Here is a 27,218-nt window from a genome sequence, read left to right on the forward strand (position 1 = left end):
GGGAGAGGCGAGGGCAGAAACGAGCCCAGACGGGCTTCCACTGGTGAAGGCAAGGAAAGAGATGAACCCACCTGGGTCCCTCCCCCGGTGAAGACCACAGCCCCCCCACCGAGGAGTGACATTACAGTCATCTCCTCATTCATCCACCTCAGGAGCCTGGATAGAATAAGAGAACATGAGATAAACAAGTCATCACCTGGTAATCTCATGCTAATGTTAAAGTTACAGCTTCACTAATGACGGATATGAAAACTGTGTCCTAATGTTAACGTTCACTGAGTTTTATAACGTTACGTTTCCAATTCAGAGAAACAATCGCTTTAATGTTACATCCCAACTATCTGGAGTCCATCATTCGAGAACAGGAGACAGTTTAGAGCTTTGTTTTGCTGAAGAAAAGCATTCATTGGATTTGTTTTAAGTGTTTTAAACTTTTTTCATGATCCAAAATAAAAAAAAAATCCATTTCTGTTTCTACATGAACTCAACTGACTCCATCCTTACTGCTTCCACAGGGATTAGGAATGCAAGTAGCAGCCAGCTGCTGCCGATCAGTGCACTGAGTTAATGATTAAAGTGTCATAGCACCTCTGTTTAAGAGTGAGCTTCTTTTGTTTAAGTCCGCCTCATGAGGAGAGCATGAAAGTTTATTTTGTTGTCTTTCATAGCCTTTCTGTTTTTTGGTTTCATAACTTTCATAGCTGCACTCGCCTCATCCATAGTTATTGAGCAGAGTGCCCAGGCGTCCATCAGAAGCTATTTAGATAACTCGTGATCGGTGTATATCCATATAACGGAGTGAACGGGCCAAAGACGATGCAGCCTCTAATTAAATATGTGAAAATGTGAAATAGTCACAAAACATAAAGCTGGAATCTTCTTTTTGTTTAATTCTTCGTAACCAAGTAGTTTTTATTGTCCAACTGTAATTAAGTAATGTGCAAAGTGTAAAACAGCCTTAAAAAATGACAGAAAGTGCAAGAAAAGAGCGACTGACTCATAAGATTACATTTTAAAGGTTGGTTACTTTTAAAGGGGAATTCCGGTATTTTTAAACCTGGACCTTATTTCTGGCATGAAATACGTTCATCTACTCACCGAGAACAGTTTGGTGAAAGTCGGCGTCCTTCTGAAGATATTTAGATAACTGGAGATCCATATAACGGAGTGAACGGGGCTTAGAGGATGCAGCCTCTAAATAAGGCATTATCTGTCTTTATTTCACCAATACTTTAAGAAGAATGAATGAATGAACGTGTGCTATAGCTCTGTTAGCTCAGAGCTGCTGTTATGTGGCTACTTGCAGCTATAGGAGAGCTAACGGAGGGATTTCTACACAGGCACTCTACTGGGACCACTTCATCCACACGCCCCCCTGCAGCACAGTTTATTCACTCCGTGCTCTGTGACAGTCGGCTAACTTCACACAGAGTTTGCTGCTGATAGTTTTGTGCAACATGGCAGGATATTTATCAGATTTTGACAACGTGAACGACGACTTTGAGTAAGATGGACGTTCTTACTGGAGTGAATGAGCTGTGCTGCAGGGGGGCGTGTGGATGAAGTCGTCCCAGCAGAGGTGTGTGTAGAATTCCCTCCGTTAGCTCTCCTATTGCAATAAAAAGCTGTGGGGGCCTTTTAACCGCCCTACAGCTAAAAAAGACAACTTTTCTGTCTTCTTTAAAACTTTAAGAGGAACAACCCCGGCATTTTTTCGGAGTTTTTTGTTGTTGATAACTTTCATAGCTGCACTCTCCTCATCCATAGTTACTGAGGAGAGATTTCAGGAGTTTCACAGCCTCTTTGCTTTGCTCTGTGTGGAGATCCTCAACCTGCTGTTTATTATAAATAAACACTTTTGCCTTGAAACCGACCCTGCATCTGTGTCCTGAGGCCGTGACACACAAAGTGACATTCAAATGATTTAGGTACATTTAGTTTTGCATAGCCTCCTGTTGCTTTTTTTGGGTAGTGTGGGTAGCATGTTCCTTTCTGTCTTGACTTGATTCATTTATTCTGCCTGCTCTTTGCTGATCACATCTCTTCTCACTATCCCTTCTTTTTTTACCTTGGCCAAAATAAAAGCCACCAACATCTGCTAATATATGGCTTTTGAGCTGCTATGGTGAAGTGTTTAATCAGTATTTAGTTCAGCTTCAAATGACTGCAGTATGCATGGGTATCAGTTGTGGTTCTGATCTGCATTGATGGCAACACAACACTTACAAAATGACAAAATGACCTCAGGGTTGCAAGAGTGGGCACAGCTAACTTCCGTCATTAAAATACAAAATGGAGGCTCTGCAATTGACAGCAGCAGCTCACAAATAAAAATAGACAAGACTGATTTATTTGAGCTGTCTGCAAGACAGTTTCCTCACTGTCATTTCTGCTGGATGAACTGACAAGTGCAGTCCAATCAAAGATAACGCGCCAACCTGACAATGTCAGAAAGTCATATCAGAAAACACAGCCTGCAAGATACAATACATTCCTTTATGGTGTTGGAGCTTACAGGCTTCTCCCAGTGAAATACTAGTAACTGAGAGTAATTCCATTTCTGTGAACATCGCAGTCCTCTGAGCACTGAGGGTGAATATACTACAAGAAATGCAGGTATAGCCAAGTTTATAAAACTACCCTGTCACGTTTTATGCTTTGATTATCATGTTTTCAGGTCTTTTATCATGTTTTCAGGTTTCTTGTCATGTTTTTCCCCGTCACTTAGCTTCACTCAAGTCACCTGTTTTGTTTCACAGCTGCACCTCCCACAGTATACAGTTTCCATCAGTCATGGCGAATTCCTCACTTCTCTTACCTTCCATGTTCACGCCACATCTTGTTAAGTCAGGTTTTTGCCTCCACAGTACTGCAGTCTTGTCTTGTTTTGGTAGTATTTTGGATATCCGGCTCAGCCGTGACTTTTGTTTTTGTCTCGCTCCTCGTTTTGTGTTCGGAATAAACCTTTTTGATTTTGAAGTCTGCATCTGGGTCCTCCCTTCCCTCATCGCACCAACCATCTTGACATACCCAAGGCAGTATCATAAAGTGGAACTCCCCACAACCAGCCTGCTTTAGGCAATTGCTTTTATCTCAATTTTAAGTTAAAATGAAGTTTGAAGTGATATTCATTTGACAGCCATCGACTGTAACTTCACCTAAAAAAAATCTAAAATATCCAGGCAGTCTGTGTCATACTTAGATAATTCCAGAGTAACACTGAAGCGATAATTATCTTTTTATGGAACTGGTGTCGTCTCAATGTGAGTACAAACTTTGGTTATCTTGGCTCTCCTGCTGAGAGTCTGTGGAATAAAAACTGAATAAGTAGATTCAGAAGGAGTGAATCCAAACCCCTGGACTGCTGGCTGGCTATCTCTTTTATCCTCATCTTTTTTTTTTGTGTACACGGGATAAACTGCTGTTTTAAGTTCCTTAATCGAGGACATTACGTTCACATTTACACGTGTCCTCCACCACCTGTTTGTGCAGGTGGAGACAAAGATGTTACCTCTGCATGCCACTGGCCCTCAGGGCGATGAGACTCTGCAGGGCCACACCTCTGGCAGACACTGCTTTCTTTTTATCATGTTAACTGCTATATGAAAAGTGCATCTTAGCTTTAAGTGTGTGAACTGTAACAGGAGGTGCAGGTGAATGGTGGAGTTATAAGCATGACTCCATCTGAATTTTGTATTTTATGTCATGGTAAAATTGGTCCCAACCAAACTATAAAATGTTCCTCACCCCTGAGAACAATATCAAACAAGCCGACACACCCTGAACCACAGCAATTACAACCATCCCTCATTATCCTTTTTAATCCTCCATCTTAATGACTGCAATCTTTATTTTGGCACTCACACACACGCTCACCGTTTAGGACATTTAGAGCTGAAGAGGTAACAATACGGAATATCTACTCAGACAGTGAAACAAACAAAAAAAAATATATTAAAGCACTCCTCCTTTTCCAGAGTGCCAAAGTGAAAAGAGACAAGCTGTCTGTACATGCTGCTTTGCAGGCTGAGTCAGCCCCCGGTGCGAGCACCAACACATAGTTGTGTTTGTGTGTGGAACCCTCCAGCCAGTTGTGGGTGTGAAGGAGGACTTCTTTCAGCTTCCCACAGTTTACCTGTGGGACAAAGCCAAGGTGGAGATGATCAAAGGGTGTTTTATACGTAAATGAAATAATTGTAGCAACTCAAAGAGGACAAGAACAGCTTTATGCTACTACAGCTCGTGATGTAAAACATCCTTTGTGATTGTGCATGCACAAAACTCTGAAATTGATTTTATCTGACATCCGATAAGTCAGTAAGCATAAGGCATGCATGGAGCATAACTACGTCCTGCCACACTTCATCCTGCAAACTTCTTCCTATGTAAAATTACACTTAAAATGATTTAAGGATATTTTGAGGGTAAGAACAACTGGAGTTTAAGTTGCTTGTCATTTTTAAACAGTTCAAAAATTCAAACTCCCGTTGCTGCATAGCTGCACCAGACACATCTTTGCAGGATGATTCACATTGTCAATCCATGTGCATAATTTGTATTGAAGTATTATGTATTAAAATGGAATAAAGCCAAAGTTATTCATGAGATAGTAAATTAAAAAGGTGGATTAGACAGACCTGCCTTTAACTCCGGGGAATGGTGACTTCATGAAGGCAGACAGCCAAAAAGTCAATGAATTTTGCTCTGTGAGAAACGTTTTACTATTGGTGCAATGGCAGATATTTCCAAGTGACAATGAATAGAAAGCGAAAAGAACGAGCAGTTTAATCCAGCACAACGATCTCCTGCTGCATCTTCACATGATGTCTTATGTCCACTTGATGGAGGACGATTTCTGGCTGTTTAGCTCATGTTTCGTCTCACCGTTCATGGCTGAATTCAGACCACTTTAAGCAGTTAAGTCTGTTTTAATTCATTTATATTTAACACAAATAGCTGTAAATCTGTAAGATCCACTTCTGCAAGCCTGTAAATTGTGCTGAAATCCCAGAAAACACCAGAAAAAGTTTCACATGACATGCTATAAACACTGAACTATGATGTGGGCCACTCCACAGACAGTGTTCCCCCAAATCAGTGGCAGTGCAATGCATATTTATGTGGCTGTTTAGCTCAATAAGTTGTGAGCAATGCTCGTAAAGTTGGAGTCAGCAAGTTCTGTTTATATTGCCATTCCCGATAAAAAATCTGGGCTTGATGGGAATGTGTAATCAATATCTTCAAATAGGCCTTGTCGACGACTAAACTTTCAGTTTGAAACCCAATCTAGCTCAATTTTTAGCGCTGTCTATGGAACATTTAGATGCCCTGCAGACATCTTATCAGCCAAAAAATGCCCAGAGGGTGGATGCACCACTTTATTTACAATAAAAAGGGTTTATCAGGGCTGGTCTGCTGATAACAGCAACCTCCTGCTGCTGCTGGAGAAGAGTCTGATGCGAGCAGACTGAGACGCATTTATCTGAAAACAACAGTACAGCGTCATAAATGCAAAAGGCTGAAAGAAATCAGTGGAGTTGCACAGATGTTCAGTCGTCATTTGAAACAGATTTGTTGAGCGTTCAGACGCTGATGGGCTCGGATACCTAAAAATAAGAAGGAAAGGAATTCACACTATTTTAAAGTGGTCAAAGCTCTCAAATTCAGTAAAGAGGCAGGATTAGAGTGTTATACGGTATGTATAAAAGGATTTTTCCACCTTTTCAGCTTTCTTTTTTGAGTGAGAGTGTTAAGAACAAATGAAAACAAATTAAAAGGTAATGGCTCATAATGTTCTGGCTACCTTAGAGACTCATTCAGGTGTGCAAGCCCGGTCCTGTCTGTTGAAATCAAGAATGAACAGAGATGAGGGTGGGAATTCTAGGGTTACACCCTAGAGTTGATATTTCAACTCACACTCAGTAAATGTGGTGAATCTTAAATTCACTGACAGTTTCAACACACAAAATGTGCAAAACAACGTGTTGCTTTTGGGAAAACAATCACCACGAAACATGCTCGTTAAGATCCAGAATTCATGGGTCAAGATTTTATCATGATAACACATCTTCAATCAAGAGTTCAGAAGCAATCGCTGTTAGCTTTGGAAAAGAAACACCAGTTTCTGTTGAATGCTGCCAGAATGCTGTTCTGGCAAGTCGCTTGTCTCTGTCTGGGCTGATTTACAGGCAAAGGCCTGCTCTTGAGTGTCACTTGCCAAGGGGAATAACATGATGGTTATGTGGGACTTGCCTTTTTCCCAGAAAAAAAGGACAGAGCAGTTTTCTACCTTTACGAATAGAGCTCAAGCCTTTGTTGTCGTATCAAAAATTCTTCTGCACCAAGTCATCCTCGCAAAGTCTGCAAGTAGACTTGAACTGACAAAAAACAACTGTTTGTGATAAATCAGAACAGAAAATAAACACTTTTACTGGGTCTTGCACTTTCCCATTTGGATGCACATACTCATAACTCACTGTCCCACACTCTTACAAACACTTGCTACATTCCTCAGTCGCATCAGAGTTGATTTAGACTGTGGTGTCGGGAGGCGTCCTCCAACAGCACGACCTGGGTACACACATTTGATGTCATTTTAGCAGTTAATGTTCATGTTTGCATCATTCCTCGTGGCATCACTGCACACCATGCTTCTAAAGTGTCAGACAGGATCAATCTTGGCTCAAAAACACAAAGTGGATGCCATCTTTTCAAAAGCGAGGTCTGTTTGTCTGTCTTCACTTCATTGTTTTCTTGATCCTGTTCAGACTTTGTGCCTCTTTAAAAAAAGATGATCTTGATTTAAATGTATTTATGACCTCCCTGCAACACCAACAAATAAAATCACTGATACAATTCACTGTTTATTCAATACAAACACAAGAAAGACTAAATGAGTGTGCATGCTTCTGTACTTCATATTTAAACATCACTCAGGAGATGATTGTGGTTTTAAATGTCACGAAAGTGTCAGCACTGCGTTTGTAAGATTCTCTTTGTCAGCACATTTCAGCCTTTGCAGGAGGGCCAGACTGCCTGCAGCCAGACAACGACTCCATTGTACATACACAAAGAAGATGGTGGACTAACAAACATTGGCAATATGAGCACTTTGTGCTTCTGAGGAAATGTCTGAGGTGTTCAAGGAATCGAAACAGTTCGCTAACAGAGTTCTGCACGTACTTAACCAAAGTGATCGGATTAGAGGAGCGCATGTGAATGCATGGATGGACTTTTGTGCAAACAACAGAAGAAGAAGGGTGCATTTGACCAGAGAATAAGGAAGGTCTCTGTGGTCCAACTGTGGGAAAGAAGCCATGATTCAAAGTGACTGTCATTCACGAGCAACTTGTTTTTCCTGTGAGTTCCACCCTCTGGCTGTAGGCAAGCAGTTAAGCATAGTTGACGTGCATGTGCATGTGTGTACGTGCACGCTTATTTATCATCCATCGTTTCAGCAGTTTGCCTTGAAGCTTTTCGACCATTACAGCTGACACGCAGAGAGGTTCTGGTTTGCTTTACAGGCGTCGTCATTAAATCATAAAAGCCACAAACGTCAGTTTATCCACTTTTAGTTGCAGCATACTTCACCCTTTATTGGGCAAAGACCTATGTTTGGTGATTTCAGACGACTTATAACATCAGATCAAAAAGATTTCTCCCGCCAAGTCAGCAAAGATCTAATTATGTCACAGTGAGTCACACCCCGGCACCTGACCAATCAGCAGAGGCCTTGAGCATTTCAAACTTCAGCATTCCTGTGCAACAGTTCTTCAACCCTGCATGCTCCCACACTTGCAGTCATAACATCAGAACTAACAGCGATAAGTTGATGAAGCTCACGCATTACAAGGCAAAATAGCAGTGCTAAATGTTAAAATAGGTCATATTTGATCATATGCCCAATAGGTTTAGTAATCACTTCTAAAGGTAATGTTTTCTTTTAGCTGATAGCAGCAAGGAACAATATCATCTTTATTTTGTGTTATAATTTTATTCATGTTTTAGTGCTGCTCTTTGACAGCTTTTAATCCTAAACCTGAATTATCAAATCTTAATTCTTAATAATGGTTGATCTTTCTAAAAGATGTCATCACTTTACTAAATTGTCTCTTAATTTGTCTCTTAATTTAGAAGGGTCCTAACTCCTCAGAGGCTCATTTCATGCTGAAAAATGGCTCAACTTTCCAAATACAGATACTTATGCAACAATCTTAATTATCTGCCAGCATTTAATTGTTGAATTCTACATCTAAAAATAATTCTCACACTTCAAAAGAGGCTTTTTTAAAAGAGTAATTCCTTGTTGGTTAGCATTGTTTCCAACATATCTGAAGTTTCCTTAGTTATTTCCTCATTACTTTACCCCAGATAGGTTCTACTTCCCCTATCTGGTTCTATCTCAATTTGATGTGTTCCCACTATAATTAAAATCCCCGCTTTCCCAAATATGTTTCTACATTCTGCAGTCAAGGGAGGCCCCAGAAAGATATGTACCGGAGCACTAATTGCACACATATTTCTGCCTCCGTCTGTGTTTGGAGGGGTGTGGCAGAGATATTATAGAAACTTTTTGGCTGAGTGCATACAGAAAGGTGTGGTCACAACCTCCCAAAAGCGCGCCTCCCCTGCGCGCTGCTTGCAGTCTGCAGCGGAGGGACCGGAGAGGACAGGTGGAGGCAGAACGGCATCGGTTCTGCTCCGGTAACTTCTGAAGCTCTGTGGCTGACGTTACCTGACTAGACTGATCATGTATGGGTCTCAGCCGAACCTGTACGAGAGACGGAGGGTCGGCTCCAGGGGCGACTTGGATGACGGAGGGATCTATTACGCACGGAGCGAGAGGCAGGGAGACGGTCATGAATATGATCCCTTCGTGGATAGATACAGAACCTACACCGTTTCAAGGTCCGTGTCCAAGGGAGGTGGAATGGCAGGCGGAATGGCTGTTGGCATGGCAGGCGGCATGGGAGGCGGAATGGCAGGCGGCATGGGAGGCGGAATGGGAGGCGGAATGGGAGGCGGAATGGCAGGCGGCGTGGGAGGCGGCATGGCAGGCGGCACGGGAGGCGGAGGGATGATGGTGACCGGATTGAGGTGTGTGAATTTCTTTTACTACCTGTTGCTGACTTTGTTTCACTTACTGCATGCGTTTCAGTTTGAAGAACAGGTTGCCATTAAATATTAATGCTGACAGCCTCTTTTATCACGGTATCAGTTTCGGCCCTGCAAACCCCGAACAGTGCCCCCAAAATGAAATCGCAACTCTTGACCAGGTAAATGCAGGGAAAATGATTTCGTTCTGCAAAGTTCTCACCTCTAATCTCTGAAATAACCTGACATTTCCAACAGTTTGCTGGTGTTTGTAAGGAATTCACCTTCTGTTTCTGAGGGACTCACATAACAAGTCATTTAATTGCACAACTGTTCACACACTGATTATAAAACAGAGCTGCAGTGTCTTTTAGTGATGATTCATAGCCACTTTCCCCTCTTTTTTCGATCAGTAAATAGATTCTGCGTTGCACAGCAGCTCTTTCCTCCTGATTTGACTTTTCATCACAGAGACAGTCATCGTAGAAATATGTCTGGAAAGACCCTGAGACTGTGTTTATCCTACAAAATAAATGATTATTGTAAGGAAAAGAAAGAAGCCTGTTGCTGAAGTTAAAATGCCAAACTTTTATATAAGTTAAAATAAATTACATAGCAGAAGTAGAACAAATAGTGTCCTGGTTCTGGAGTTGGTTGTAGATTTTTTTATCAAAGATTTGATGAAGATGTTAAGATTGTTGTTTCTTGCATAAACCGTTTGCCTACAGCTAAAAGATGCAGAATGTAGACTCATTCTTGTCAAAAACTGTCTATCCTCGATGAAACTTACCACAGAACTCACTTTACGCTGTCTGATATGTCGCCTTTATTCACATAGCTGATCATGAAGCAGGTACTCTGTCTGTTGTCCATTTTGCACCGTTTTAAGTGCCTCATCGAACTTTTCAGGGAGGTGTGCAAGAAATTTGCAGATACACTTTTTAGGGGAAGTTTGATAACAAAAATCCTGTTTTTTTCTATGCTTTACTACATATATTTGGGTGTCTGAAGTCACTATCAACTCAAAACACAACCATGTTGTTATGTTCTGAGCACCATAGACCTGTAAATGTGGCATCTAATGAGGCGTTCAGATTTGTAGGGGAAACATAACTCAGTTTAGAGGGTTAGCCAGCACATTTTCTCTGTATTTCTGCATAACTTCAGCTACAATTGATGCTGCCTTTGCTGTACCTTGGCTATGAGAACTAAAAACTCTTTTGCACTCACTTTGTGCTTTGCTAGCAACATAAAATCTTGTCATTAGTCTCATAGTTCACTTAACTAAAATAGTGGACAGGCTAATAATGCTCTACCTGTATGTTTTATATTACTACAAGCAAATCTGTCATCTAACTGGCGATATTTTGTAATTTACTAGTCGGGAGTTAGAAATTTCGGTTTCTGGTTTGTGCTTGAATGCATCATCAGCGTGGCACCGATAGTAACCATAACAAAACAGACGTAATATTAGACATAAAACAAGTAATTGTTCGTGTTAGCCACTGAAAACTTGAACAGAACTAAAAGGAAGTGGGTGACAGGGGACTCCAGAGTTGATTAAGTCGATATGTGACGGCTGAACGATGACATTTATGAGTTTTTAATCGTGTTTTCATCCGGCCGTTAATGTGTGAACGACCTGGGCCAGTTTAACACATGACTCAATGAGGGATCAGTAGTCTAACAGCTGTCCTAGTTCAGCTGTAGTTGAGGGAAAAGTCAATACTTGAGCATAGAAATGTTCCTAAAGTATTTTTCTATCATTCTGGAGTGTGGTCTGAGCTCTCAGTTTATTTACTGCTCTGTCATAGTGTAATAACGCCCTTCGACGGTTATAAAGCACTAAGGAGCTGCTAGATGTTTGAATCCAGGTGTAAATTAAAGCTTGAAATAGAGATGCTGTACACTCAGCTTGTGAAACAAATACAAGAAGCGGAACACTTTTTCTTTAAAATCTACAAATGATCCCGGGTTCTTGAGGCCATTCAGAAGGATGTCAGAGTTATTTTGAAAACAGGACATTATGTGGTTGGAGTTTATTGACTTTGACACTTGCTGTGAGGACAATGTCTGCTCGGCTGGGATGTTTGCTCTGTGAAATGTGTTGGAGACCGCCACGAATGTGTAAACAAGAGATTTAGAGTTGTTCTGCTGGAAAAACGGCGTTTTTTGTTCAGTATTTAAGTTGGTGAACCCAGAAAACCGGTGAATTTTGGACTCAAGAGAAATTCATTCGAACTCTATAATCTGAACTCAGAGGGATCAGAGAATTATTCCAAAAGGTTTAAAGCTGAGTGAGAGAATAACAGAAGCATCCGTTTAATATTCCTCTCAGGCTTTATCAGAATTGGAATACATTTAGGTAAAAAGAAAAGAAAAACACGCTGAACATTTGGACCTTTTAATAATCTGAGGGTTGAACTCACTCATTTAAACGGAGGATTTTAAGGGATCACATATGATAAAAAGCTTGGTGGCGCTGGTCTGGGTGATGATGCTGTGATGGATATGCCTGTAAAACACAGACGATGCTTTATGGTAATGATTTTAATTTGCTGCCCCCTGCAGTGTCTCCCAACTCGGTGCCATCAACCAGATGGCTGCGACCCTGCAGACCCAGTGCAACGAGTACCTGAGGAAGGCCGAATACTCCCTTCAGTCCGTGAGTTGTCTCCTTCCCTCCAGAAGCACAACTCGTTCAGAAAGTTCCTGTTCAGTAAGAAAAGACGCAGTGTTGGCAGAGCGAGGCAGAAAGAATGACAGAAATGTTGTGTGGTTGTAGTTGGAAACCAGGCAGATAATCACAGTATTTTATTAGCTCTCCGGTGGATCTGTGCCATAGTTCATCTGAGGCTCCATTTTACAGACTAGATATTTAGTTTTAACACATATTATATTGTTTTGTGTCTGTCTAAGCTGAATCACACGAAAGCTTATTGTGTATTTAGAATTCTGTCTCTTGGTTCGTGACTTTATGCCCCTTTCTAACTGCTTTGTGTCCATATTTTGCAGGGAGGCCCCTCCGGTGATGCAGAGTACTACATGGGGATGGCCAGAGAGGCCATCGAGAAGCTGAAGAAGTGTGCGATGGACATGAACCAACTGGGACAATCCAATGAAAACGTAGTCAGGAGGTAAATAAGACTTCCCTCTGAATCCTCTATGTCTTCATTTCTTTATTCTGTAAAGCTCACGCCACATATGTGCTATCTTTGCTCTCAGTATGGATACATTTATGAACCAGCTGAAGGGGATCCACATGGCCATGATACCACAAGGTACCATGCAGAGGAGGAGGAGCTCCAGAAAGTATTCTGGAGGTTGGGAAGAATCTGGATCTGAAAGGAGTATTCAAGATGCTTTGGCCTGGATTTCACAGCAAAAGGCATGTACACACACCCAGAATTAAGCCCCCAGAGTTTCCAAAAACATAGCTAATGAAGGATAAAAGGAGCAGAGACAATGTGCTCACAGTCAGAGTTTTACCTCATGCTCGGGACAGTCCTGTGTTCGCGGAGCAGAAATGATCCTTTGTGAGAAAACCACCATAATTTGCCTATTTTCTCTTACATGTGCAGATTTTGAGAGTCATTAAACACCATAAAGAGGAACACGAATGAGAGGCCGAGCGTGTAAATACTCCAAAAATCACAGGTCGCAAACAAACTGAAAAACTACAGATTCAGTATTTGGTTTGTCCCTTCTGAGCTACTGTAGTTGAGCGTCGTGATGAGGCTTGTATTAAACTGCACATCCCGCTGAATGTTGGACTCTGTAAACGTGGAATTTGTTGTTAGATAATCAAACACAGAAAGCAAACGTTATCTTAATAGTTTGGAAGAAGTTTTACACTCAAGATCTAGAATTATTTTCAGCATAGTTCAAGAATCTTAAAGCAGTTTTCTGAAGATTGATTGTTGTGTCAGTAAATTATGATCTGAAATGAACACAGCGTCATGTAATAACTTAAATTTGATTACTTCCTGGTCTTCAAAGATCTGCAAGCTTGAGGTTTTTTATTTTCTTTTTGCTTATTCTAATTATTCAGCATTTAAATTCACTCTTAAATCTTAAAAATGAGATTTTTCTTGGGAACCATTCATCAAACTTTGACTTTTAACAAGTTGCAGATGTGCTGTGTTACCTCATGAAAATGGAAATTGTGTTCGCACACTTTGTAAACCATCAACAAGCTTTTTATAAGATATTTACACCAAGTTTAAAGACTGAAAGCAGAGTTCCAGTTAATGTGGATTCCTGAGATATTGGAACCCGAGCGGCTCATTTTCACATGAAACTGGCCTAACGTGTTTCTCTGCCACCACCTGCTGGTGGCATCAACTTTGTTTCTTCGGAAAATCGAAAGTTGGTTTTAGAGAGTTTTGCTGCTTGACTTGTTCAGAGTATAATTCTGCTTTGGGGTTGAAATTTTACAGCGTCTGATTGAAACGGCTTCTTGGGGAGACGATTCTGCAGCCATCGAGCAACAGCTCAGCAGCCACAAGATATTTCACAACTCCATCCAGAATTCCTCCGAGGTGAACCGAGCCAGAGAAGAGCTGGTGGGTTTGGATCTGCTCGCAGGCACATTGTTATGCTCAGTTAATTATTACAGCTAAATTAAACGTCTCAAACCTTTTTCTCACTCATCTACTTCATGCATGTTATATCGTAACTGATTTAGTTGATTCTCTTCACACTTAAAGGGGAACTCCGGTATTTTTAAACCTGGACCTTATTTCTGGCATGAAATACGTTCATCTACTCACCGAGAACAGTTTGGTGAAAGTCGGCGGCCTTCAGAAGATATTTAGATAACTGGAGATCCATATAACGGAGTGAACGGGGCTTAGAGGATGCAGCCTCTAAATAAGGCATTATCTGTCTTTATATAGCTACTTGCAGCTATAGGAGAGCTAACGGAGGGATTTCTACACAGGCACTCTACTGGGACCACTTCATCCACACGCCCCCCTGCAGCACAGCTTATTCACTCCGTGCTCTGTGACAGTCGGCTAACTTCACACGGAGTTTGCTGCTGATAGTTTTGTGCAACATGGCAGGATATTTATCAGATTTTGGTGAAATAAAGACAGATAATGCCTTATTTAGAGGCTGCATCCTCTAAGCCCCGTTCACTCCGTTATATGGATCTCCAGTTATCTAAATATCTTCCGAAGGACGCCGACTTTCACCAAACTGTTCTCGGTGAGTAAATGAATGTATTTCATGCCAGAAATAAGGTCTAGGTTTAAAAATATCGGAGTTCCCCTTTAAATACTTTTTACATGTATATATGAATTTATTTCTTGTGATTGAAAGTGCCGTACAACCAAAGTTCGACTGAATGATTCTCTTTTCTCAGAAAAAGAGAGGAGACAAAGGAAACTTGCATGTGCTTGGACAAGAATGGGACAATTTACAGGTGAAGGAAACTACATGCCCATCATTCCCCGAGCTGTGCATCTTCTGGGGAATTGTTAGAATGAACTTGCTTGTCTTCTTCCTCCCCAAGCAAATGTCGTTTGGCCGGACGAAGCAGCTGCAAGACCTCAAGCAGATCATTGAGGCGATTTCCATCGAGATCATGTGGGTAAACGACAGAGAAGAAGAGGAGCTGGTGTTTGACTGGGGAGAAAAGAACATCAACCAGTACATCCCTAAGAAGCAGGAGAGCTACTCGGTTCGTAAAAGTCTGGATGGCTGAGAACTGTTTTTGTTTTTGAGAGCTTCATTCGAGTTGGTAAACAGTCTTTTGCAACTTCTGGGGCGCCTAAATGACACCGATTTATTATATTAAGTTTGCCTACATCTCATAAGCGAGCAATCATCCACTTAGAGCGAAGCCACAGAGCCTTTTCTCCACTTCTCGATGTCTTTCTGCCTCCCCTGTGATTACTTAACCTGTTCTTATTTAACAGAAACTGATGAGTGCCCTCGAGGAAAAAGAGAAGGAGCTGTATAAACTGAAAGCTAAAGTGGATGCCCTCCTGAAAGCCAACCACCCGGCCTCTGACAAGATTGAGGTGTGGACAGATTCAAAATCCAAAAGAAGACCCAGACTTTCCATAGCTGTTAGTTTGTGTAGTTTTTCTTTATAATCTTTGTGCTTGTGTGTTTTTCTAGGCTTACAGGGACACTTTACAGACTCAGTGGAGTTGGCTTCTTCAAATTACAAAATGCATTGATACTCATCTGAAGGAGAATGAAGCTTACAGCCAGGTAATTTGAAGGCCCTCGAGCGTATATTAGCGATGGAGAAAAATTACACATTCAATGTTAGGAACGAGCTGGTGAGCCTCTCACAGCATTAAGATGCTGAAGATGCAGATATTTCTCTCAGAAGCTGATGGAGACCAAGCCAGAAACACAAATTAGCCATGTTTTTACAGATAAAACCCACATTTACTTTCATTTTTACCAAGAGACTACAATCCCATAGATACTCTGAAGTAAAGAGAAGTAAATGAATAGGAGAGGTCTTTGATACTAAAGGTTGTTTAACCCAATTGATTGGTTCCACCTTTATACTTCACCTTACAACCTGCTTACTTTGCCTTGTTTGGTGTAATTTTTCCAGCACAACTTCACATTTGTGACTTTACAATTATTATTTGATTTTGACATACTTTGTTAACACACTGGACCTAAAATCGCACAAAAAACCCCATAAAATCCAAGTAGAAAAAAGCAGGAATTGTCCATTTTTACCTTTTCTTCCTGCACAAAACACGCACCAAACATGACGAAAGTATTCAGGAAAAAGCATGGCGTAAATTATCTGTCATAAGTGCTATCAACACAGTTTAAAAACCGGTTTATAGTTTAAAGTCCGCACTTCCAACACGAGTTAAAACGGAGACATGGCTGCTAACCCGCCTTAAATCGATCATGTCTTTTAAAACCAAAAACAAAGTCAGAAATCTCGGTGTAACCTTATCAACCAATCACAATGAGCCGAGCCGCATTTTATCTGAAAGTGTGACTTTCATCCTCTGGGACTTTTTGCATTGAGTAAAGACTTTTCTCCAGCCTGCAGATTTTAGCAATTCATCTATTTTGGCAAAACAAGATGGGATTTCCTCCCGTGGGATGCTCATTTACTCGTAATCGGTGCTAATCTGAGGCTCATTGTAGAGAGAATCTGTCCCTGGGGTATACCTTTTTCAAAATGCAAGATGGCAGGGACCCTGAGTTGAGAAACACTGGTCTGAAATACCTTTAACATCTCTCTGGCACAGAGGGTCAGGGACTCTCTGGGGGAAGTTTCTACAGTCAAATTTAAGCTTAAAACATCTCTCTCAGTATCTCATTTCATTCAGAATGAGCTGCCTGACTCTACAAGGCCTCTTGAGTCTCTTCATCAGCTTCCTATCAGAGAATACATTTTTCACATTATGCAAAGTATTTCAAACAGCCCTTTTGGCACGAAATGTGTTACGGAAATAAACAAACCTTTTCCTCATGTTAGCAGTCTTTTCCTGAACTTTGATGGCTCATTGTGTGTTTTATAGTTCTTCAAAGAGGCCCATGATACGTACAGCGCTTTGCAACAGGAAAAAGAGATGATTCAGAAGTCCTTCACCTGTGACAAGAACACTTCACTGGAGGACCTGCAGGAGCTCCTCGCAAGCATTGACGTATGACAGCCTATTACAGCAATAACACATGAGCTCTGAGTCATAACAAGGAAATGTCGCTATTCATGATGCATGATAACGTGCGTGAAAGGCTTCGATCTTTTCGGAGCATAAAAATTCAATATGTCGTTCTGCTCGACCAGTGGCTGTTTAAGATAAAAGCCACAGTTTATTAACTTATAAACCTTTATTCTCATCAGAGGAAAAATGAAAAGATTACGGAACACCGGCAGCAGGTGCAGCATCTGGTCAACATGTCGAGGAATATCGTGAGGCTGAAACCCAGAAACCCCGAGGACAAGAGCAGCAGCATCGTCGTCAAAGCCCTGTGTGACTTCAAACAAGACCAGGTCAGCTTTGTGATGACCATCTCATGGTCACACGAGAATGGTCGTTCAATGTGTTCGTATGGCGCGACATTTTGGAGAAAAGTTGTTGTTTTCTTTTGAACATAGCTGGTTTTGTTTTATATTAATGAAATCCTTTTTCCGTTGGGCTTCACAGAAAGTGATCCATAAGGGTGACGAGGCCATCCTGAAGGACAAAAGCCAGCGCAGTAAGTGGCATGTGATCGGCCCCGGGGGACTGGATATGTTGATACCCTCCGTGTGCCTGATTATACCGCCTCCTAACCCACTGAGCATCTCTATCGCCAAAAAGTAAGAAAAACATGTTCCTTTCTGGCACATATTGTTTGTAAAATGAACTCATTTGTAGTTTGTTATCGAAAAGTAAGTCTTTAAAAGCATTTTACTATGAGTAAAGGCTTTAATTTTATCTCTAAAGGAACGAGCAGTTCTACGATGCCATCGTGGCTATCTGGACTCAGCTGTGTATCAATATTAAGAGTCTCATCGCCTGGAACTACTGTCTCATGGATATCAAATACATCAACTCCCTCACCATTTCCATAGTAAGAGAAAAGTGCATCTTTGTCATCAGTCTGTTTTGTCTCTGATGGACATGTTTGTTTATATAAAGGCCTTCTTTCACAGGTTTTCCTGAGCTTTTAATGAAATGTAGTATGTTTTGGTCCACATCCCACAGGATTACAGTAGCACAGTACCAGTTTGTAGCAAACAGTTTTAAAGGGTAAAGTGAGTCACTTGATTCCAGCCTGACTAAGTTCTTAGAGGCTAATGTTAAGAACAGTTGTTTGCAGTGGCGGCTAGTAAGATATTTTTTAGGTGGGGCTGCGCCACATCCAGTTTTTGTCAAATGTTTTAAAATGAGTTAATGCAAAAAAGTACAAATATTTCCAATTTAGGGCTGTCAAACAAATGTTTTTTAATCGCGATTAATCGTATGCTTTCCATAGTTAACTCACGATTAATCTCTATATTAAAAATATAGAGTTAGAATCAAATAAACACAAAGAAAAAATGTCTTTTATCTTTTATTTCTTCTTTCAAATAAAAAAGTGCATTGTAGACCCACTTGTCTGTTTAAAAAACACAGCACACAAAATGCCACAACAATGTGGTCTTAAAACTGAAGAGGGAGTAGACAACAAACGACAAACAGAAAGGGCCTAATGACAGTTAAATGAATGAAAAACTGCAGTCATTAGACACATCAGATTCAGAACTCTGAACTCTTCTCCTATTTATTAAGCCAATTGCCAAGGACGTGATTAATTAAAAAATTAACTCGTTATTTTTTAATTAATCGCATTGCGATTAATGCATTAACTATGACAGCACTATTCCAATTAAAAAGGTTATTCATTCAACAATTACTTTATTACATCATGAAATAACACTGACCAATACCAGAAGTATCCTTTCTACGTGGTCATACTGCAGTGTGCACGCTTATCTTCCCCTTCTGGTAAAGGTTTAAGTTTAAGTTCTCAGGTTTATATCTAAATCACACATAATGTTTGTGTGTGTTTAGCTGGCCAAGATGCGTCCTGAGGAGTACCGGCAAATTATGAAGAGGATGGAGACGCGCTATGAGGAGTTCAAAGAGACCAGCAAGGGCTCCCAAGTGCTTGCTGAGGAAGACAAGAGGAGCATTGATAACCAGATCAGTGGAGCTCAGGCACACTATGAGCAGATGGTGGTGCAGCTGCCTACATTCAGTCAGTATTTGTCACACAGTATAATACACTAATGCACTAAATCCTTGCTCATATACGACAGTTTGTATGTTTTTATGATGCTCATGTCTGTTATTTCATGCTTTTTTATGTTTTATAGAAAAACTATATGTACAGACTCTTTATTCAAAAGTAACTTTTTTTAATCTTATAATAAATCAATGCTGGAGATAAATTAAAGAGCAAGGGTCCATTGGTTTTGGCAGATAAAAGAGCTATGGTGACTAGTTTGATATTGCATGCAGTTTTTTCTTTAACTACAAATGATAATACATGATACATTAATAACACATTGTAAAATAATAACAAAGAAAAATGTAGAAATTTAGTTTGTCAACATTAATTTAAACTAAAAAACACATTTTACTTTGCCAAGAAGATGAGATGCAGGTAAATAAATAAGAAGCGGTAATAAAAGTGTTAAAAAAAAAAAATAAAGATAAAGTCAGAATTCTGTCAGAAACACAATTTTCATTGAAAAGATTACATTTGTTAGGATAAATACATGTAAATGAAAGCTGTTTACACTCACAAATGCTAATGCTATATAAGTGCTATATAAATAGAAATGCTACCAACGTTTTCTATTTTGAGAAGAAATTAATGTAACCGTAGGATGGATTGTTGTCTCTGAAAATCACCTCTTTTTTTTTTTACTTTTCCTACACAGTTGCACAGCAGCAACAAATAGAAGTACAGCAACCTGTCGAGCAACAGATGACACAGCTGTATATAATACAGCAGCCGCAACAAATCGCTGTTACTCAAGACATCAGTCAGCTGGAACAACAACAACAGCAACAACAACAACAACAACAACTACAACAACTACAACAACAACAAGTGGAGGTGAAAAAAATTGTGGAGAAGAAAGTAGAAGCAAAAAAAGAAGTTGTGAAAAAAGTGCAGGCGGTAAAGAAGGATACAGTGAAAGTGACCAAGACAGACTCCATCAAGAGGAAGGTGCTGCTGTCCTCCTCTTCCTCCTCTTCTACTGCCATGTCATCGCATACGTTGTCAGAGCTGCACGAGCTCAGAATGAGGCTGGATGCCGCTGAGGGCACGCTGAGTCAGCACATTCATATCTGCATCGGAGATGAGGGGGTGCGAGACTGTGGCCTCAAGATCACTCAGTTAGAGGTAAACACACACTCAGAAATACAAGAAAAAAGGCGTCTCAACACAAAAAATCATTCACATTCAATGCAACACCTGTGTGCTTTTCAGACAGTGCAGGGGGATATCGAGTCGATGCGTGACGAGTATCTACGTTTGAAGGAGCATATTTTGAAGGAGCTGGAAGACATGAACGATTCAGACAAAGCTCAGTTCCTCCGCAGTGAGATTGGAGTGATCAACCAGAGGCTGGGCAGCCTGGAGAGCAGCTTGTCAGCTTACATCCAGCGGTACATAACAAGAACACACTCAATCTGCCATCAAAAAGCATTCTTTGTCAAAAGTTATCAAAGTAAACTTTTATTTGGAGACACACAAGATGCAGTTCAACAGGAGACATACAGGATGGTATCATCAGCATAAAAACGCACGTTACCTTGATGAATTGCAGTAAACAAAGTAAATATTAGGGAGCCTACTATTGAACCTTGTGGAACACCTTTATGTGTTATGTGATAACCTTTTAATCCTTTAACTCTAATGTGGAAATACCCCCAACTGTAGTATAGCAGGAGACATACAGGATGTTATCATCAGCTTAAAAACACACGTTACCTTGATGAACTGCAGTAAACAAAGTAAATATTAGGGAGCCTACTGTTGAACCTTGTGGAACACCTTTATGTGTTATGTGATAACCTTTTAATCCTTTAACTCTAATGGGGAAATACCCCCAACTGTAGTATAGCAGGAGACATACAGGATGTTATCATCAGCTTAAAAACGCACATTACCTTGATGAACTGCAGTAAACAAAGTAAATATTAGGGAGCCCAGTGTTGAACCATGTGGAATACCTTAATGTGCTATGTGATAACCTTTTAATCCTTTAACTCTAATGTGGAAATACCCCCAACTGTAGTATAGCAGGAGACATACAAGATGGTATCATCAGCTTAGAAATACATATAACCCTCTTGAGTTGGAAGGAATAGTTTCATATGTTCAAAGTAAACAGTAGCGAACCCTATACTGATATTTGTAGAACACTTTAAACAATGTTTTGAGACCTTTGACAACCTATAAAGTCTTTAAAGATGTTTTAAAAGTTTGTGACCTGTTTTAACTGTGAGACGCCCTATTTGCAGTGGATCAGTTGAACGTTACCATGGAAAGTTAGAAAGAAATATTTTATATTTCCTCAGGAAATAGCAGGTATTGGTCGTTGTAGGGCTTTAGTCACCTGTCAATTTTTTTAAAAACCTATCAGAGGATGGCATCCTGTTTGCAGTTGAGCAGAAGATGATGGAGAAGATGGTGTCTTCAGCTTGAAAATCACATTACTGGGATGAGTTAAGAAATCTCAAATTGCAGGGTGCCCAGCGTAGATCCTTGCCGGACACCTTAAACAGTATTTTGAGCGCTGAACTGGAAACTACCAGCAATAATACTTAAAATAACATTATTATTGCCATTATCATTGAAGGATATAAGGCTGTATTAACTGCTGAATTTGATAAATATGTTTCAAATCACAGTCGTATATAAAAACAACAATTAGCAGAAGTTTAATAAAGGTAAATACAACTGAACCTGTATCTTAACAAGGACACTGCATATAGCCTGCAACTAAATAAACGTATCCAACTCATTCTCCTTGCATGGCTCTCTCCACCTCTCTCGAATCTCTTTATCAGACTGCGGGCTCTAAGGGACCTCCTGGAGAGTGTGGCACGAGCGGAGGACATTGTGAAGGTTCATGAAGCAAGACTGACAGAAAAAGAGACCACTTCTCTGTCTCCAAGTGAAGTCGAGGAATACATTTTGATCCTGCAGGTATTTAATATGTAACACTGCTAAAGTTATTTATTTAACCTAAATTATCAAGACTCTCTGAAAGCTGTAAATTGTAAAACTTCCATGTTTTGGCCATTTCTTCTGCACCACTTCAAACCCAGCAACAGAATATCAGGGCATGTCGCGGCTCAGTGGTCACCCTTCAGGGTTAGAAAAGCTGTTGTGAGATTCTTTCCTTGGGTGTTTAAGTATGTTTTGCTTGCATGTTGATTTGTAGAATATTAAAGCAGAGCTGGATCAGAAGAAAGATGTTCTGGCCTGTATGGAGGCAGAGTTGACCAAAGCGAACCACTGGAACAGCCAGGTGGGCAGCTCCTTACACAGGTGTGACATGATGCTGTCAAAATACAACGAGCTGGTGGGCGTACTGTCCAACCGCTGGAGACGAATACATGGACACATTGACACCAGGTATGTCTCTTTCTCTTTGTTTTCTCTCTCCTGGCTCAGAAATAAAAGAGCAAATGTAGTTTTTGATTTATGTATCCAATGTTTCTTTGCCTCTATTTGACAAAAGCACAAAGAAAATGTACTGAAATTTGGACCAAATGCACTATATTACTCAAAGTATTCACTCACCCATCCGGATAATTAAATTCAGGTGTTCCAATCACTTCTATGGCCACAGGTGTATAAATCCAAGCATCTCAGCAATGGCTCGCTCTCAGGAGCTCAGAGAATCCCATCGTGGTACCATGATAGGATGCCACCTGTGCAACAAGTGCAGTCATGACAGTCAGCTGTCAGTGGTATTATAGCAAAGTGGAAGCGATTGGGAACGACAACAGCTCAGCCAGGAAGTGGTCGGCCAGGTAAAATGACAGAGCGGGGTCAGCTGATGCTGAGGCCCATAGTGCGCAGAGGTCCCCAACTTTTTGGAGAGTCGATCGCTACAGACCTTAAACTTCATGTGGCCTTCAGATTAGCTCAAGAACAGTGCGTAGAGAGCTTCATGGAATGGGTTTCCATGGTAACTGCATCCAAGCCATGCGTCGCCAACTGCAATGCAAAGCGTCGGATGCAGTGGTGTAAAGCACGGCGCCATTGGACTCTAGAGCAGTGGAGACGCGTTCTCTGGAGTGATGAATCACGCTTCTCCATCTGGCAACCTGATGGAGGAGTCTGGGTTTGGCGGTTGCCAGGGAAACGGTACTTATCTGACTGTAAAGTTTGGTGGAGAGGGGATTATGGTGTGGGGCTGTTCTTCAGGAGCTGGGCTTGGCCCCTTAGTTCCAGTAAAAGGAACTCTGAATGTTTCAGCACACCAAGAGATTTTGGACAATTTCAGGCTCAATTTTGAGGAAACAGTTTAGGGATGGACCCTTCCTGTTCCAACATGACTGACACCAGAGCACAAAATAAGGTCCATAAAGACATGGATGAGCCAGTTTGGTGTGGAAGAACCTGACTGTCCTGCATAGAGTCCTGACCTCAACCTGATAGAACACCTTTGGGATGAATTAGAGCAGAGACTGAGAGCCTTCTGTCCAACATCAGTGTCTGAAGAATGGTCAAAACCTCCCATAAACACACTCCTAAACCTTGTGGAAGAAGAGTTGAGGCTGTTATAGCTGCAAAGGGTGGGCCGACGTCATGTTAAACCCTACGGGGTTGTAGAATGGGATGTCACTTAAATTGATATGCGTGTAAAGGCAGATGAGCGAATACTTTCAGGAATATAGTGTATCATAAAACATTTCTGTCCCTAAAAGTAAAATTAAGATTTTACAACATTTCTAAGTAGCAACACATTTGGATTTTGAACTGTTCACCTGATTGATTAAAATACTGATTGATCTATGACGAATGGAAGTATTTTTTACAACCAACCAACAGAATAACACGTCATTTCTCTTTTACCAATGTGCATTGGATTGGAGCTTTATTTGATAGTTATGGTGTTTTTCATTTGAATTATTCGTGCTCAGTTTGCAGGACCTGCAGCTGTATTTGCCTCAGCTGCAGCACTACAAGCAAATCAGCAGCACTCTGCTTGAATGGATTGATGCCACACGGAAAAAACAGGAAGCCCTGCAGGGCACCAAGATAGAGAGCGTCCAAATGCTGAAAGACCACATCGACAACCAGAAGGTCCTTTGCTTAACCCTTCATTAACGAACTTCCTTCTGTATTTAGGGCAAATGTGCATGTTCATCACGGATATTTTTGTTTTTTTCAGGCCCTGAACACTGAAATCAAGGCAAAGAGGGAGACGTTAGAGCGTGTGGTGAAGGACAATGTGGCCTGTGTGAATGCTATCAAGGTAAATAGGCTCAACATACAATAAATCAAACCTATAAAAGGTTTCCATTTTCTGCTTTTATAGGTGTGTTTTCTTTTTCTTTTACAGGACTATGAAGCCGACCTCGCCTCTTACACCTCTGGTTTAGAAACTTTGCTCAACATCCCCATCAAGAGGATAATGCTGAAGTCCCCTTCAATGGAGCTTAACCAAGAGGTAACATTTTGCCACACAGGTTCAGTTAAATGTCTCCTTCCACTGAATGCTGAGATATCACATCTGGATTTGTTCTTCTCCCAGGTTACACTCCTTCAGACTCGTTACATGGAGCTGCTTACTATGTCTGGTAATTACTGCAAATTCCTGGGAGATTTGCTCAAAAACATGGAGGAGCTCAAGGTACCTTATATATGTTTGTTCAGTATCTTATTTTATCCGCAATCTGCCCAACTGTCATAAACAAAACAATAGATTTATTTTAATCTGTCTCATGAATTATATTTAAGTTGCAATTTAGTAAAACTTTTCGGCTGGGATTGTAAATTCAGCCTTTTTGAACAACTTTAAAAGATAATTTATCAGGTTTTTTGATCTCTTCTCCCGACCTTCACTTCCATACCAAAGGGAGTCACTTTCTCCTTTAGAAGAGGCTGCACCTGAACTATCTCAGGGCTTATAAACGCCAAACCAATGAGAAGAACTCGTGGTCCCTTACAGGGTCTTCTCACATCGCCAAAACAAAATAAATAGCATGTGAACACACGGCAAAGATGATTTCCAACTGCAGACGACTTCGCTTGCAAGCAGTGGCGTGCACAGACTTTTTGAAGGGCAGAGGCGGAAAGAAAGAAAAGGGCACATGTAGCGCGTCCTCACCACTGTAGAGGGCACTTTAGCACACGTTTTGGTTCCCGAGAGGGCACTTTAGCACACGTTTTGGCTCACGAGAAGGCACTTGAGGGCACTTTAGCACACGTTTTGGCTCACGAGAAGGCACTTGAGGGCACTTAAGCACGCGTTTTGGCTCACGAGAAGGCACTTGAGGGCACTTTAGCACGCGTTTTGGCTCACGAGAAGGCACTTGAGGGCACTTTAGCACGCGTTTTGGCTCACGAGAGGGCACTTTAGCACGCGTTTTGGCTCACGAGAGTGCACTTGAGGGCACTTTAGCACACGTTTTGGCTCATGAGAAGGCACTTGAGGACACTTTAGCACACGTTTTGGCTCACGAGAAGGCACTTGAGGGCACTTTAGCACGCGTTTTGGCTCACGAGAAGGCACTTGAGGGCACTTTAGCACGCGTTTTGGCTCACGAGAGGGCACTTTAGCACGCGTTTTGGCTCACGAGAGTGCACTTGAGGGCACTTTAGCACACGTTTTGGCTCATGAGAAGGCACTTGAGGGCACTTTAGCACACGTTTTGGCTCACGAGAAGGCACTTGAGGGCACTTTAGCACGCGTTTTGGCTCACGAAAAGGCACTTGAGGGCACTTTAGCACGCGTTTTGGCTCACGAAAAGGCACTTGAGGGCACTTTAGCACGCGTTTTAGCTCACGAAAGTGCACTTGAGAGCACTTTAGCACGCGTTTTGGCTCACGAGAAGGCACTTGAGGGCACTTTAGCACGCATTTTGGCTCACAAGAGGGCACTTGAGGGCACTTTAGCACGCGTTTTGGCTCACGAAAAGGCACTTGAGGGCACTTTAGCACGCGTTTTGGCTCACGAGAGTGCACTTGAGAGCACTTTAGCACGCGTTTTGGTTCACGAGAAGGCACTTGAGGGCACTTTAGCACACGTTTTGGCTCACGAGAACGCACTTGAGGGCACTTTAGCACACGTTTTGGCTCACGAGAAGGCACTTGAGGGCACTTTAGCACGCGTTTTGGCTCACGAGAGTGCACTTGAGGGCACTTTAGCACAGGTTTTGGCTCACGAAAAGGCACTTTAGCACGCGTTTTGGCTCACGAGAGGGCACTTGAGAGCACTTTAGCACGCGTTTTGGCTCATGAGAAGGCACTTGAGGGCACTTTAGCACGCGTTTTGGCTCACGAGAGTGCACTTGAGGGCACTTTAGCACACGTTTAGGCTCCCAAGAGGGCACTTTAACACGTATTTTGGCACGCATAGCACCTTAAAATCACATTAACGTACCACAGAGTTCATTCACTACCTGTGAAAGCTGTAGTCACAGCTGGTTCTTCACATCAGTTTAGTGTATAAGAGATCTTAAAGAGATGTGAGCTACTGCTGAGTGTTTCAGGCAAAAAGTGCAACAGAAACTGATATAGGTTAATTTGATTTAACCTTTTATTTCAAAGATAAAAGTACAAAGAGTAGTTTTACAACCTCATTGTATTGAAAAAAGAATAAAAACAAATCTAGGGCTTTAAGCCAGCACACAAAAGGTTAGACTGAGGCAACGAAAGACAGAAAAATTAATAAAACACACAAACAAACATTTGTATCCTCAGGTCCCAAACTATCAAAAAGTGTATTAAAACAGTGATTTGTTCATAATGTGTGCAAAAAAAGACAGATTCATATATTATCCATGAAAAACGTAATTGTTTCAGCCCTTTTGAACTCAGTGTTTCATACCACTCAAGTAAATCCCAGTGTACATGTTTGAAGTGTCTGCAATTATATTCGCTATATCTTGCTTCCAGATCCGTAACACTCAAATTGACCTGCTCGAAGAGGAGCTTCGCCTTCTGAAGGAAGATATGGAAGACTACAACACCAAGAACAAATCACTGGAAGATGCTGTCAATCAGTACCAGCTGGAGCTGTCCCAGTCCCAAAACCAACTGCTGTCGATGGAAGAGGTGAAGCAAAGCACGGCGCTGGAGTGCAGTGCCACCAAGGAGAGCCTGGACTCCACTCACAGTCAGATGGCAGACCTCAAAGATCAGGTGACACATCTTAACTACTTGTTGAAAGAAGAAAGGAGGAAGACAAAGTTGGCAGAGGAGCGCTACACTCAGCAGCAAGAAGAGTATGAATCGGTGCTGGGGAAGAGGCAGAAAGAGCTGGAGACAGTCAGCCGGTCCAAGATGGAAGTGGAGAAGAGTTTGGCTGATAAGGATAAAGAGATGGAGCAGCTGCGCCGTCAGCTGGCTGATGAAGCCGCAAAAATCAAGGATCTGCAGATGGAGATATCTAAGGT

At 41.4% G+C, this 27,218-nt stretch overlaps 2 protein-coding genes across 2 annotated transcripts in view; both read left to right on the forward strand.

The window, feature by feature from the left end:
- Window positions 1-11,668: 11,668 nt before the first annotated feature.
- On the forward strand, window positions 11,669-13,715 carry LOC140311397 (desmoplakin-A). The gene is made up of 4 exons (XM_072388772.1): window positions 11,669-11,758; window positions 12,109-12,230; window positions 12,319-12,481; window positions 13,533-13,715. Exons 1-4 carry the CDS (start codon window positions 11,693-11,695, stop codon window positions 13,713-13,715), a joined length of 534 nt encoding a protein of 177 aa, XP_072244873.1. The 5' UTR covers window positions 11,669-11,692.
- Window positions 13,716-14,465: 750 nt separating this feature from the next.
- The window catches only part of LOC140311398 (uncharacterized), a 29,031-nt gene continuing 16,278 nt past the window's right edge, over window positions 14,466-27,218 (forward strand). The window contains exons 1-18 of the mRNA XM_072388773.1: window positions 14,466-14,521; window positions 14,612-14,779; window positions 15,018-15,122; window positions 15,223-15,318; window positions 16,611-16,736; window positions 16,937-17,086; window positions 17,241-17,395; window positions 17,523-17,649; window positions 18,633-18,819; window positions 19,508-19,977; window positions 20,065-20,243; window positions 21,651-21,789; window positions 22,028-22,221; window positions 23,739-23,901; window positions 23,990-24,073; window positions 24,161-24,268; window positions 24,353-24,451; window positions 26,719-27,216. Of these exons, the coding sequence (XP_072244874.1) occupies window positions 14,615-14,779; window positions 15,018-15,122; window positions 15,223-15,318; window positions 16,611-16,736; window positions 16,937-17,086; window positions 17,241-17,395; window positions 17,523-17,649; window positions 18,633-18,819; window positions 19,508-19,977; window positions 20,065-20,243; window positions 21,651-21,789; window positions 22,028-22,221; window positions 23,739-23,901; window positions 23,990-24,073; window positions 24,161-24,268; window positions 24,353-24,451; window positions 26,719-27,216 (3,045 nt within the window). The 5' untranslated portion in view covers window positions 14,466-14,521; window positions 14,612-14,614. The remainder of the gene's footprint in view (window positions 14,522-14,611; window positions 14,780-15,017; window positions 15,123-15,222; window positions 15,319-16,610; window positions 16,737-16,936; window positions 17,087-17,240; window positions 17,396-17,522; window positions 17,650-18,632; window positions 18,820-19,507; window positions 19,978-20,064; window positions 20,244-21,650; window positions 21,790-22,027; window positions 22,222-23,738; window positions 23,902-23,989; window positions 24,074-24,160; window positions 24,269-24,352; window positions 24,452-26,718; window positions 27,217-27,218) is intronic.

This window comes from Leuresthes tenuis, unplaced genomic scaffold, assembly GCF_036924035.1.
Source record: "Leuresthes tenuis unplaced genomic scaffold, fLeuTen1.0.hap1 SCAF_7, whole genome shotgun sequence".
Classification (NCBI taxonomy): Eukaryota; Metazoa; Chordata; class Actinopteri; order Atheriniformes; family Atherinopsidae; genus Leuresthes; species Leuresthes tenuis.